General features: G+C 41.4%; 1 protein-coding gene across 1 annotated transcript in view; it reads right to left on the bottom strand.

Annotated features, from left to right (window-relative positions):
* Nucleotides 1-2,838: 2,838 nt before the first annotated feature.
* The window catches only part of ME1 (malic enzyme 1), a 163,927-nt gene continuing 152,840 nt past the window's right edge, over nucleotides 2,839-13,925 (bottom strand). Inside the window, exons 12-14 of the mRNA XM_037143815.2 lie at nucleotides 13,321-13,494; nucleotides 7,850-7,948; nucleotides 2,839-4,547 (exon numbers count right to left, since the gene is read on the bottom strand). Of these exons, the coding sequence (XP_036999710.2) occupies nucleotides 4,377-4,547; nucleotides 7,850-7,948; nucleotides 13,321-13,494 (444 nt within the window). The 3' untranslated portion in view covers nucleotides 2,839-4,376. The remainder of the gene's footprint in view (nucleotides 4,548-7,849; nucleotides 7,949-13,320; nucleotides 13,495-13,925) is intronic.

Raw genomic sequence — 13,925 nt, 5'->3', positions numbered from 1 at the left:
AATTGTTGCTGGATTTCTATCTCTCCTTACATGTTTGTTTGGGTGATAAAAAGGTGGTGGTACAAAGGGGTTCCCATCAGACTGTCAGCAGATTTCTCAAAAGAGACCTTACAGGCAAGAAGGGGCTGGAAAGAAGTATTCCAAGTCATGAAGTCCAAAGACCTACATCCAAGATTGCTCTATCCAGCAAAACTTTAATTTAGAATGGAAGGATAGATAAAGTGCTTCTCAGATAAGATTAAATTCAAGGAGTTCATCATCACCAAGCCCTTATTATATGAAATGTTAAAGGGACTTACCTAAGAAAAAGAAGTTAAAAAAAAGATGAACAGTGAAAGGACAGCAAACTCACAGTTATTAACAACCACACCTAAAACAAAAGCAAACTAAAAGGACAGCTAGATCAGGAGTGGAAACATAGAAATGAAGATCTCAAGGAGGGTTAGCAAGAGGGGAGTGGGAGGAGGAGAAGGGGGGAGAAGGTACAGAAAATAAGTAGCATAGATGGTAGGTAGAAAATAGGAGGGAGGACAAGAATAGCATGGGAAATATAGAATCTAAAGAACTTGAGACACATGGTCATAAACTAAAGGGGGGGTAATGGTGGGGACGGGGGGTAGGGTGGAGGGGAATGAAGGGGGGAATAGAACACTGTAATGGCATAATCAATAAAAAAAATTTTTTAAATTAAAAAAAAAGGTGGTGGGATTGTTAGACACCTGTATTTCAGGTTCCTTGATTAGCATAATTCCAATGGAGTTGTACAAAACAATTTCTTGACCAGAGAACAAAGTCCCTGTATGTCTAAAAGTTGTTGGAGTAACAGCCCCTCCTTTATCTTAGAATAGGAATATATATATCAATTAGACAGGCAAAGAAATAAGAAAAGTTGGTTAGCTATTACAAACTAAACGTGTAGAAAGTTACTAGGGAGTCAGAGTTTATAGTACACAGAGAAACATTTTAGACAGAAAAGAATAGATAGCTAAGTTAGACATCACAAAGGCCTTATAATAAGTTTCCTATTACCTCTACTCAATCTAGCGTATCCTTTTGCCCCATGACAAATTCTGAGAAACTTCAATAAACACTAAGACATTCAAATTCTGTACATACAGCTACTTCTAATTGTCTGATTTATGGCTCTCCTGGTCAAAATAACCTTTGTTTAATATAACTGAATCTATGGGAACTTTCGTACTTTTCCTGGTTACCTTTGTATTGATTTTTTCTGCTTAACTGATCATGCTATGCTGCAAATGTTAATCGCTACCTAAAATGAAAATATAAAAACCTGCTTGTACTTGCAATAAACAGAACAGAGCGTCACTGTCCTTTGAGGCGTGTTGTCGTCTGTCCCCCAGCGCCGACGCCTTACCCACCTTTGGGAAACCCTGGACCCTGCTGTGGCTGGACCGCGGCAGGGGTGCAATGTATAGCATGCTGCCCACCGTCGGTAATACTCTACTGCATGTTTGACAGTTGCTAAAAGAGTAAATCTCGCAAGTTCTCCTCATGAGGAAAATAAACTGTTTGGAGCTATGTGTGGTGACAGGTGGCAAGGAGACTCATTGTGGTAAAAGCATTTCACCATATAGACAAATACCAAATCATGTTGTACACCTAAAACTAGTATAATATTGTGTGTTAATTATACCTCAACTTTAAGAAATGTTTTTCATGGATGCTGCTGTTCCCTTCACCAATGTGTCTGTCAAGGCCTTAGTGACAGTCACTCCTAGGCCCTCTTGGGAGACGTAGGAAATTAATAGGATTAGAATGGTCTGATTGGGACAGAACAAATCCATTCCAACATTCTCATTTTTGTAAATCTTCAAATTCCTTTATATTACTTCAAGGTTTGTTTTTGGTCTCAATTTTATGTCATGTGGGCCATTACTAAGTCTATATTTCAGTCAACTAACTGAACCAACACTAGAACCCCTTTCAACTGCTTAAAGCAGCGCACTGAACCCAGAACCTGCGGCAAATACGCACTATCAAACAATTCCACCCCATCCAAAATTACATCTCTCCTTCCTCAGTACATTTTCAGAATCCCAAACATTTTCCTCAAGTGTTGCCAACACATATGAGCAAAGTCTAGAATTCTTAGAGTGGGAATCTTCTCCTGGGTTTGCCCTTTTTATTTGTACTCACTATAGCTCCTCCCCATGACAGAACCTGACATTATGTGTGTGGAAATAAGGAGCAGTCATGTGGGAAGAGTAGGAGGTAAACTGGGTGAGGTCATTACAGGACCTTCCAGCAAGGCAGTAAAGACATCTTCAGACAGGAAGAGCTCCCACTTTGATTAGCAAGAGGGGACATGTCATGTGTTGTGGTTTGCCTGAAGTTGGGGGGTTGTGGGGTTTCCTGGGACACACGACTTAACAGCGGTCAAACATGAGCTATTACAGTTCACCTAGTGCAGGGTGTCACAAGTCTGCCAAATGCCCCTCACCATAGGTCCCCACTCCAAAACCAGGTCCTGCTGTGTCCTGGTCAATACTCTCAACTCGCACGAGGCCTGGTGAGTCTGTGAGTGCAACTGCTGGTGGAATCTGGCAAACAGCAGGTTAAATCAAAGCTTGGTTTTCAGTTATTTCAGTCTTAATATGTGGTAAGATCCTTTTAGCAAAAAGGATTTTGGGTAAAAAAAATAACTGTATTTTTCTGCCTATATTTTACCAAAACTATAATAAATGGCATGTAATAAATGAAGTTCATACTGAAATTAGCTATTAAATTTTTTAAAATTTATAACATACTGTCACATGACCACCCTTTAAGACCCAGAATTATTCTAAAATGTAACAATACTTTAAGAGAAAAACAATTATTTTATGATTTTATTCATTCACTTTTTCTATGCTTTAATAAATCTTTTGCATAGGTTAAGTACATTGAGTTAGAGCTACAAGACAAGATAGAAACAGACAAAAACTGGGTGTTCTGGATCTTTTCAAAATAACTATCTTGAGAAAATTCTTGACTAAATGTTACCTTCAGAAATACCCCCACCCCTTCTACTCACATTTAAAACAATCTGTATAACCTGCAATTTCCAAGAGTCATTTTTATAGTACAGTTTACCTTGAACATCTCTTTGTAATCTTTAAAAGCATTACTTCGAAACCAGAAAATTCTCCAAAAAAATTCTACAAACAAGTAGCAAATGTTATTGTACCTGAGCTTATGAATTTAAAATTATTTCCATTGGTTTGGTGATTAATTTCTAAAGTAAACCTGGAAACACATGAATTTGGGGGCTGTAACTATTAATGGTAATTAGAGTATTTTAACTTCTAATGTAAAGATAATTTCTGACAGTAGGGAAGTGGTTACCAAATTTTCCCCAAGTTCAGAGGAAATTACGTTGATTGTAACAACACAATGAGCTCTTAATTACTGAGCAAATCAAGAGGACATCAGAGCAGATCACTCCAGTGGGAACCCAGCTTGTCCGGGAACCGTGCCCTTGCTCCTAACTCTGGAGAGAGACCTTTGTCTTAAAAGGTCGACTGCACAGAAAGTCCTTTCTCGAGGAACTGACCTACTCTTTTCTGGGCTCCTCCCACTGAGCGGGCTGTGCTGAACTGAAGGGACCTACCTCAGGACAGCAGCACAGTCCTTAGAAGCCAGGCAGTGGCAGAGGGAGCAGAAGGGCAGGGCACCCACCCAGTCACGAGGGAAGAAAGGTGCTGTTAGCAGGGCTACTGATGGAGGCCACGGTGAGAGGAAGAGGCAGCACTGGGGAAAGAGTATTAAAATCTAAGGCTGCCTAGGGCATTGTAAACAGCAATGATCTTTCTTAGAAATGTTAGAATTCAGTTCACCAGAAGAACGAATATAATCTAGAGTTGGAATAAAATACCTGAGAGGTTGTATTTCTCTAGGCAACAAAGTGTTGTTTCTGTTTTTAGCAAAACTTCATCTATGTCTAAATATATATCTGTGTTTATACATATGTGTGTGTATACACCCCCACACACACACATATAAAAAGATTTTTAACAAAATGGTCAACAAAAAATATGGATTTTCATTTTAATCATAACAATTAATTACTAATTTTGGTCTTCCCATTAGTTGCCTATCTAAAAACAACTGAGTTTCTCAGTGGTAGGTACAACAGCTTTTAAAGAGAACTTAGGCAAAATAAGATAGAAATCATAAATAAGCAGAAAGTAAATAAACTGTCTAATGTGATGTTTATCCTAAAGTATGTTAATATTTTTCCATGAATTTTTAGATTGCTAAAGTAAAACTATCTTAACCTATCATATACAAATCATTATAAAAGATTCCAATTTGTAAAAATTCTGAAAGACTTCAAGATCTCATTAGTGGAGTTAGACATGTCAACTACTAGGCTACTGTTCAATTTTGGTCTGTACTTGCTGGGCCTCTTTGGGCCAGGAGTAACACTCAGGGAGGATCTGGTCGTAATCGGTGCTGTACATCTGAGAGCGGACGAAGGCCTCCTTGTCTGGGGGCTCAGGGTAAACGGTGGCTGTCTTTTCTTGGTACGCATCTTTCACAATCTAGACAGAGAAAAAGAATATCAGTTAATTTAATGAACAGAGGTGATGGTGAGTACATGTCAAAAGTTTGTACCTGTTTAAAAAATTAATTTATAGTTTATACCTTCTCTGTTTTCAAAAACATTAAGTTGTATTATAAAAGCAAACATACAGAAGGAAGATACAAAATGAAAATGCAATTAGAGCAAGAGGTGAATATAATATCAGCAACAAAGGAAAGTGCGTATAATAGAGATTTAATGAAGAAGGATGGTCTACCAGAATTTCTCAGATAGGACAATGGTAAATGTCTTTAAATGGACTGACTGATCATTTATTTGGACTAAATATCATAACATTCCTACTAAGTTTGAACTCAGACACCCTGCAGTTTTAACAATCCCCATGCTGACCAGCCTCTTACAAAATCGTTTTCTTTATTCATCCCGGCATCTCCTGACTCTGCTCACTAACCGGCAGGACCCCGTGGGCCATTTCAAGGGTCCCTCCCAGGGTCACAGAATCTCTCGCTTCCGTGTCTTTGTGTCACAGTCCCTGTTCCAGTCCCCACTGGGGAACCCTCACCTCAGGGCTGGCTTTCTCCTTTCATGCCATCTCCTGCGACATCCTGCTTTTCCTAACCTTACGTGAGCCTATGTGGTTCCACATTATGCTTTTATCCTCCTTCAAAAAAAAAGGAACTTCCTCTCATATTTCCCACAAGGCGACTTCAAACCATGCTTTGTTAAGTCTCCATTCAAGTCTCATCACTCTATGAGAAATTTCCAACTAACCAGAGAAAACATCTTACTTTCCCTTTTCAACAACTCAAACTATCTCCTCTTTAACTTCAAACACCCTCTCTTCCCATATTTTCTCTCACAAAAATAGACTGTCCCTCTTGTCAAAATGAATCACTCCATACGTGCTCTTATACTCACTCCAGTTTCACTGAGGAGCTACTTGTATGATAGACTTATTTTGGTAAGTCTGATTGTGAAAAATATTAGAATAACTTTTCAATAAACTATGTCTTCTCAATGTAAAATTATGCATTTATGAAAAGCTATCGTTATAAAGGCTGTGCTGTACTATGGAGAAATGTTTATGAAAAAATCATGGAAAAAGTATGTATATTCCCTATATTATTATAATGATGTTAGAAAAAAAGACTGGAAGCACACACAACAAAAAGATAATAATGCTCATATTAGAAAAGTAGAATAGTAGGTATTTTCCTCTTCTGAACTTTCCAAAGTGCCTATAATGTGGTAGTATTACTTTCTGAACACTATTTTTTGTTGAGATATAATTCACTCAACACAAAAATTCAACCACTTTAAGTATACAGTTCAATTATTTCCATAAATTCGCTGAGTTATACAACTGTTACCACATCCAGTTTCAGAACATTTCTAGCACCTCGGAAAGATCCCTCGTGCCTATCTGCAGTGGTCACATCACTTCCATGATAAGATGCATTGTTGCATTTCAGACATAGACTATGAGAAATTTCAGTCTCTGTCTGCTCCCAGGACACGCTACCTGGACCAGCCCTCTCTCTGAAAGCCCCCACTCCCTCCTGCTGGTCGGTGCCAATCCCTGGAGGAGAGGCTTAGCCTGCACTGCTTTCCAAATTCTCCCGGGCTTCTTCACTTCTGGTACTGCTGAAATTGCTTCTGTGAAGTTTCTAAGGACTGCTTAAGTACACGCATAAGTTGTCATCATTCAAACTAGTTTTTCTCACCAGGATTTTTGTCTTTTAATCACAAATTCCACCCCCATCCCAAAAGTGTGTCTTCTCTGATTTCTGATGTGCTGCTCAGTTCTGAGTCTCCTCTTAAAACCATGACTGCTTCTCATCAAAACTGCCTTTTTTTCTTCCAGACAGAAAATAAACCCCATTCTCTCTTTAGTTTCCTTTCCTTTCCATACTTGCTCTCTTGTAATTCCAACTACCATTTAAGTATAATAATAACTCAAACTAGTTAAAAACTAGTAGATGCACATTAAGAGAAAATACACGCCTACTGTTTCATAAACAAATAACCAACCAGATTCTCTAAAGATATTTGAAGAATTACTTGGTTTTTGAAGCATCCACCCTCAGTCAACAAGACACATAATGACATATGAATTGTAAATGGTGTTGTTTTGGTAAACTCGGTAACAGCTTTGATTTTCAACCAGGAACAACTTTGTCTCTGAGGAAACACGTGGCAACATCCAGAAACATTTCTGGTTTTCATGACTGTGCAGAGGCTCTGGATGTCTGGTGGGAAAAGGCCCAACATGCTTCTAAATATCCTGCAGTGCCCAGGGGAGCCCCCTACAACAAAGTTATCCAGACAAAACGTGCACAAAATTGAGAAACCCTAGTTTAAACATGTAACTACTACTACAGGCTGAAATCTATGTCACCCCACAATGTGGAAGTCTTGACCCCCAGCACCTCAGAAGGCAACTGCATTTGGAGATACAGGGCCTTTAAGAGGTAATTAAAATAAAATGAGGTTGTCCAGGGGGCCCTCGCCCTGCTGACTGGTGTTTCTGTAGGAAGGGTAACCGAACAAGGAGACAGCAGGGACGCACACCACAGGGGAGACACCACGCGTGGACGCGGAGCGGCCGTCCTCTGCGGGCCAAGGAGGGAGCCCTCCACCGAGCCTAGACCTGCCTGCACCGGAGCCTCAGACGTCTGACCTCCAGAACTGCGAGGGAATAAACTCGTTTTTAAATCACCCAGGCTGTGGAATTTTGTTACGGCAGCCCTAGTAGACCAATACAACTATATTGCAAAAACGGCCATTTCTCTCTCAGTTACAGAAAATTTCTCTACCTTTAGGTTCTTCTTGGCTGATTCCTTCCATAGCTCCTCCCCCACCCAGCAGCTCCGAGTTCTCTGCCGTCATGGCCTCGCCTCCCACCCAGTTTTCCCAACTGTGATCTTTCGGATGCCACGCAACACGGAGGCGGGTGGGGCGGGGGCTCGGGGGCACTCCGCCACATCTGCAATATTTTGGTGACTTTCATAATTGTGATGTGGAAGATACTAACTGAAAAAAGGTAAAGTGGAGGAGACCTAACTGAAAGGAGACCCTAACGAGTTACTGAAATTAGAGGACAGAAAAAGAATGATCGGGAAATTAGTGACTCAGCCCAGTTCTTCCATTCCTATGGATCAAACACAGTTCCTACGCTCTGCCGAGGCGCTGGGCTTTCTGACCAAGAGATTTCAAGAAAGTGAATGTTTAATACCTAAAAATGCATACTTAGCCACAGAAGAAAGGAAAAATAATGAGGCTGGACGAGAATAGCTTTACCTTTGCTGCGATTTTCAGAGAAATCTCCCTAATGGTGTCCAGAGGAGGATAAAGCCGGCCCTCTTTCAAGTGTTTATCCGACACTTGCTGAGCTATAACCTTAAAAAAAGAAAAACAAACATGTTTATGCTTCACACCATGGGAGCTATGAGAATAACTAGGGGAATGGTCACACATGGCCGTGTATAGATCACAGATCACATTAAAGCGCTCATCTAATTTCATCTCTCGCTTTATCAATGGAAAAGCTGAGCCTAGAGAGGCTTGGTGATGGGTAGGATCACACAATTAGTGAAAAAGATGGAAACAGAATTTGGGTTTCCACTTACTCCATTTCGTTTTCTGCTGCACCGTGAAATGCCGGCAGCTCGCCCATTCGATGCGTCAGAGGAACGAGAACGGGAGGAAGCAGTGGAGGAGGACGACAGAGCGATGGGCGAGGGCCCAGGAAGTGGCGGAGGGCAGGGACCCAAGGCGACCCGCCAGCACTCCCGGCTCAGGCAGCCCTGCCCAGGAGCCGGCGCAGGCGGCTGGGAAGCCTGTTTCAGAGCCGCACTGCCTGGAGGATTTTAATTTTACGCGGAGGCTGAATTATCTCAGTCACCCATCTACCTCGGTGTTTTCGGCCCCCAAATCATTCCATATTTCCAAATCAAACAGTACACATTTAAAAATGTGCTGAGGGTAGATCTTATATTAAGTGTTCTTACCATAACAACTTCTCATATGTCAATCATAACTCAATAAAGTAGTTTAAAATGAAACAAAGCAAACTGACATTATGGGCTCCTGAAGTGATGCACGGAGAAGGACACAATGACTAGGCACACGGTGCTCCTACCAAAGCCACGTAACGGATTTAAATCATGAGGAAACAATCAGATAAGCCTAAGTGGAGGAACACTGTAAAAACAGCTGGCCAGTCTGCTGCAATCGACATAAAAGAAAGGAAAGTCTAAACCATCCTTGAAGATTAAAGGGTCAGCCTAGAGGCCATGGAGTTCTTAATGGATGACTGGCAGAACTTGAATTTGGACTGGAGATTACATAACATTGTTATATCAATGCTAATGTTCCTAACTTGACCACATAACAAAATGTCCCAAAATATTCAGGAGGAAAGGGACATGCTATCTGTCGGTTGCTCACAAAAGGTTCCACAGTAAAACCCCACGTGTATACGCACACTCACAGAACAGCACTGAGTCATTATTGACTCCACTGGGGCACAGAGGTGGACTCGGCAATGCTGACGTCCCCTCCAGCTCTAAGACTGGAAGTCTTGTAGAAGGGCCCTCTGAATCAGTGGATATAGCTGGGTCTTTATTTAACAGAACTGTGGGTGCAGAGAGGACACAGAAAACCTTCCACAGCTGAGGTATTTTGAATAGTCAAATACTCATTTTTCAGTACCTTTAATATATTTTAGATTTTGTTAAATCATGAAATCACTTCTGAAATACTGTTTTAGAGACATCAGCAAATAGGAAAGCCACAGCCCCACAGAGGTGCTTAAAAGTAGTTCCTGCCTTTGAGACATGTATCAGTTAGTGAGGCAACAAGCTACAGGAAGAAAAAGGGAATAATTGGAAGAGGAACCGGCCTAGGGCCTGGGCTTGAAACGTGAGCGTTAGGACATCCAGAGGAGCAGTAGAAGGAGCTTGAGACTAAACTGAGGGAAAGCCAGGGGTCAGAAAACAGCGCAGGGGTGGACGCTCTAGACCAAATGCTGAGACACACGCTCGGCCTGGCCTGGGTGAGTCCAAGTGTCCTGGCTTGGGGGGAGGGAGGGTTTTGCGTAGAGAAATCAGGGTCGGAGCAGTATCAAATTAAGGAGTTTGAGTTAAGTCCTACGGGTGACTGAGGACTTCTGAACAAGGATATGAACAAGGATATTCAGGCAGGGGTTGGGGATAGAGGGGGGCCAATTTCTAAGCCCTGTTTTCTCTTTGGTGATACAAGACTAATAACATAAAATTCATAGTATTAAATGAAGTAAGTGCCGTAAAGAATTTACCACACAGTTTGGAAAAGTAAGTGTACAGTCAATCTTAACTATTTCATTTAAAGAACAAATAAGCAGCCAGCATGGCAGAGTGGCAGTGAAATAGCGTTGGGGGTCATATCTAGTTCTACAATATTGTGGCGGGTTAGCTGCTTAGTTTGAAGGCAGGTCATGGAACCAATCAACTAAATTTTTTTTCGACTGTTTACATGAGTTGTGTGTATGTTGCTCCCATTGCCAGTGGCACACCGCTGGTATCCACCTCATCGTGCCCCCGCCCCCAGAATGCTACACAGTATCATTTGAAAGAGATTGGAGCCAGTTAGAAGATGGCTCCATATTGGCCTAAAATTATTTGTTGTTTTGATAAGCCATTGGTATCTCTCTAACTACACTGTGGCTGCTTTCAAATAATCTCTCTTCCTTTCTCTTTAACAACGTTAGGCAGATGCATTTTCAGTTACCCAGTGACTTAACAGAATGGAAGTTTCCTCCAGAGGTGGTTGTCCGTGGTAATCATTTCTAGTGTCCTCTGGGAGACTGGGGGCTGGGGGAGGAAGGGACACAGGCAGGTGATTTGGGAGGGGTGGTGTGAGGGGAGGAGGCCGAGGTGTGCTCCCAGGTGTGGACAGGCAGCTGTGCACACAACGCAGAGCCCGGGGGGCTGATGGGGGCCCTGGGGGCTCTCACCGGAGGCCCAGAAGACCGTCCAGTGTACCAGCAAAGACAAATGTCTGTGTGCCATAAAACTGTCCAGGAATAGCCTCGGTACTAGAGCCAATGCCTGAGATTTCTAGTTCTGTAAGATACTTAACAAGTATTTTTCCAATAGTCCTCGGATATTTAAAGTTGCCAAACAAAAATTTCATCTACGTCTCCCACATGTTACTTTTGCTAATTACAAATATAATCTAGATGAAAGGGACTTTCTTCTTTTTAGGACTCTCTAGCAGCGAGTATATGTAGTATTGTATTCATTCTTCTGGCTAAGATGTAAGACTATCCTATGTAATTCACTTCAATAACTATTTATTCGGTGTCTGCTTTGTGCTTTTAGCATCATGCTAGGTGCTACTGGTATTCTGAAAGAAAAGTATATGAAAGACTTTTTATAAAAGATAATTTACAATTTAGTTATAAGGCAACACTTACGTGTTTAAAACAGGAAGCTCTCAAGGGCATAATACAACCAGGAATGAAATTTCAATGCCGGTACGTTTGATGAAGATGTAGCCATGGCTAAGGAGAAAGACCAAGATGAACCAGAGTAGCCACAAAAGGATGAGGAGGGACAGAAGCAGTGACCTGAAGATGAGGCTTAGCTAGATAGAGAATCATTTCCAGAGTTTTCCAGCAGGATAATAAATAGAGTAGATTATAGAAGGGGCAGTTACATGGAAGCTCATATGCATGGTGAGTTGGAAGACAGAGAAGGAAAAGATGGTCTGCCTTGTAAGCAGTGGTGCCCGTTAGAAAGGGGGACCACTACTACCAATGTGAATGTTGAAGGCAAGGAAAGACGAGAGGTATGGTTTCGCACATCCTGTGTTTAAGCAGACAGCAGGGCATTTCTGTGCAAACGCCTACTAGGTAACTGGATATATAGCAGAGATGATAACAGACATACAGACTTGGCCGCTTTTTGAATGAGGCTAATGGAAACAAGAGCATGGATGAGATCTCTGAAAGCAAACCAAAGGGGTTAGAAAAAAAGGACAAAAATGTTTCTCCTCGCTGAAAAGGACATGAAAAGAACCAGGTAAAAACAGTAAGGTGGCGTGCAGGACAGGCACCCTGGGGTGCAGCCCGAGAGAGGGCGGGGCGCTGAAGGCCGTGGCCAGAGACATTGACAGCTTTGACAAGAATAACAGCACAGACAGAACATATTTTATTTATTTTTCTTCAACGTTTCTTGTTATTACTTTTCCTGGATAGTATACGGAATGATTTTTTTCCATGAAATTTGTCACTAGAGGGTGCTGGAGTAATGCAGGAAAGAAAATACTGGCTCTGTAAGTAAAAGGTCGTTTTTTCCCCTTATGATATATGTGCTGTGAAAATACAATGATTGTATTTCCCTTAATATAACAACTTTGAAGTGCTCTGTTAGTAGTCAGACATCTACTTATGTTTACCAGAGTCTTTTGAGTTAAAGAAACTCTGAGATGTCAGTTGTCACGCCTCCAATGCAGTGACGACAAAGGAAGAAGCAGGACAGTGCAGCTCCCAGGCACCCGTTCTCCCAGGGTGACTGGGGGCACGGGGACGGCACTCCTTTAGGTCACATCGATGACATAAGAGTCTTCATTGATATGCTTATTGTCTATTGATCAATTGTTATTCGGTTCAGTTCAGTTACAATGCTATGCGGTGGTTCAATTTTCAGAGACGAAATTTGTTCAAATTTTCACTCACTAATTGCATCATCTTCAAACGTGATATCAAGTAGATGAACATTCTGATTATGAAAGGCTCATAATTTTACAACTACATGTTTGCCCAGTCATCATGTCCTCCTGAGGCTTGGGGGCAAGGGGAACTGATGGGAACCTGAAGCTCACGTTACCTCTTGTGCCATAAGTACTAAGGTCCTTTGTCTTTTGCCAGCGTTTATGAAACTGTGGCGGGCTAAGTTCTTAGCTTGCAAATAGGGTAAAATTTCAGAGTTTTCACAGTTTTTAAAAAATTTTTACTTATTGACTTAGGGGAGAGGGAGACAGAAAGAGAGACGAAGAGAGAAGTTTGTTGTTTCACTTCATTATGCTTCACTGGGTGATGCTTTTATGTGCCCTGCGTGGGGACTGAACCGGCGACCTTGGTCTATCAGGACGATGCTCTCACCGGCTGAGCTGCCCAGCCGGGACTCACAGTTCTTCACAGCAGCTTAGCAGAGCTTCCCTAGCGGTTCTTCTCTGTGATATTCTGAAGACCCAAACTAGAACCCACTTCTGCCTTTTATAAACATGTAATTCCCTGTTTTAATTCCCTTTCTGCTTAAAACACTAGAATGGTTTCTGTTTTTTATACTCTGATCCCTATATGATAAACACTTCTTCATTATACCAAATCAGGCTTTCATTTTAAATATTCAAAATGCCATTATTTAGGAAGAAGGTTCTTAACAGAGAACTATTTACTGCTTAATCTATGAACTGGAAACAAAATGTTTATTGTCTCACTGTTGTCACAGAATCTGACTGGAAGTGTGAAAATAAAAAAGGGTTCCATTTAAGAAATCAGAACATCTTTTAAATTTTTTTGCTGGGTACTGAAGAACAATCTTTTACAAGGGACGCAGTATGAACCTGCTACCCACCCCTTCCTTAATCTCCACTGGGAAAGATTTTCTCTTCTTCAGCTACACCTTCTAGGGAGTGAGCTGACATTGAACTAAAGAAAACATTAGGCTACACTGAGCTCATTTGGTATTTTATAGCCTTGGCAAACTTAGAGTATTTTACAATACCTCAGCAGTGGTGAGAAAAATCTTATCTGTGATGTGTCTCAGTCCACATGCCACAACACCAAGAGCGACTCCAGGAAACACGTAGGAATTGTTGCCTTGGCCAGGATACAGAGTCCGTCCATCCGGCAGCGTGACTGGATCAAAAGGACTGCCACTGGCGAAAATTGCGCGCCCCTACAACACAGAGACAGGACTGTAAAAAGCAGCAGGATATCTGAAAACAAATGAATCATTGCAGAACTACCCCATATGAGTATTTAGAAAGACATTTAATTTTCCAGTAACTCCCTAATAAGTTTGGGCAAGTTTTTATGATGTTGGCAAGAAGTTCTTGAGTGGGTGATTATTACTGTGGTCTATTTCACTCTCTACTCCCTGGAGAAATGTGCAAATCACAGGACACCCAAACACCTGGGACCACTCTATTCTCTGCAGCGGTCCAACCCATAGGGCTATCAGCCTTTTCTGTATAGGCTTCCAATTACAGACTTCTGAGGACGAAACTGACAATAGTAGAGTATTAGAAAGAGTAATATTTTGGGTGAGAGTTTAGGAATCAATATATTTCCACATAATCACTGGGACAAAATTTATATATTTCTATA

The sequence above is a fragment of the Artibeus jamaicensis genome, unplaced genomic scaffold, assembly GCF_021234435.1.
Source record: "Artibeus jamaicensis isolate MK-2021 breed Jamaican fruit bat unplaced genomic scaffold, CSHL_Jam_final contig_387, whole genome shotgun sequence".
Classification (NCBI taxonomy): Eukaryota; Metazoa; Chordata; class Mammalia; order Chiroptera; family Phyllostomidae; genus Artibeus; species Artibeus jamaicensis.
This window is presented reverse-complemented; position numbering and strand designations above follow the sequence as displayed.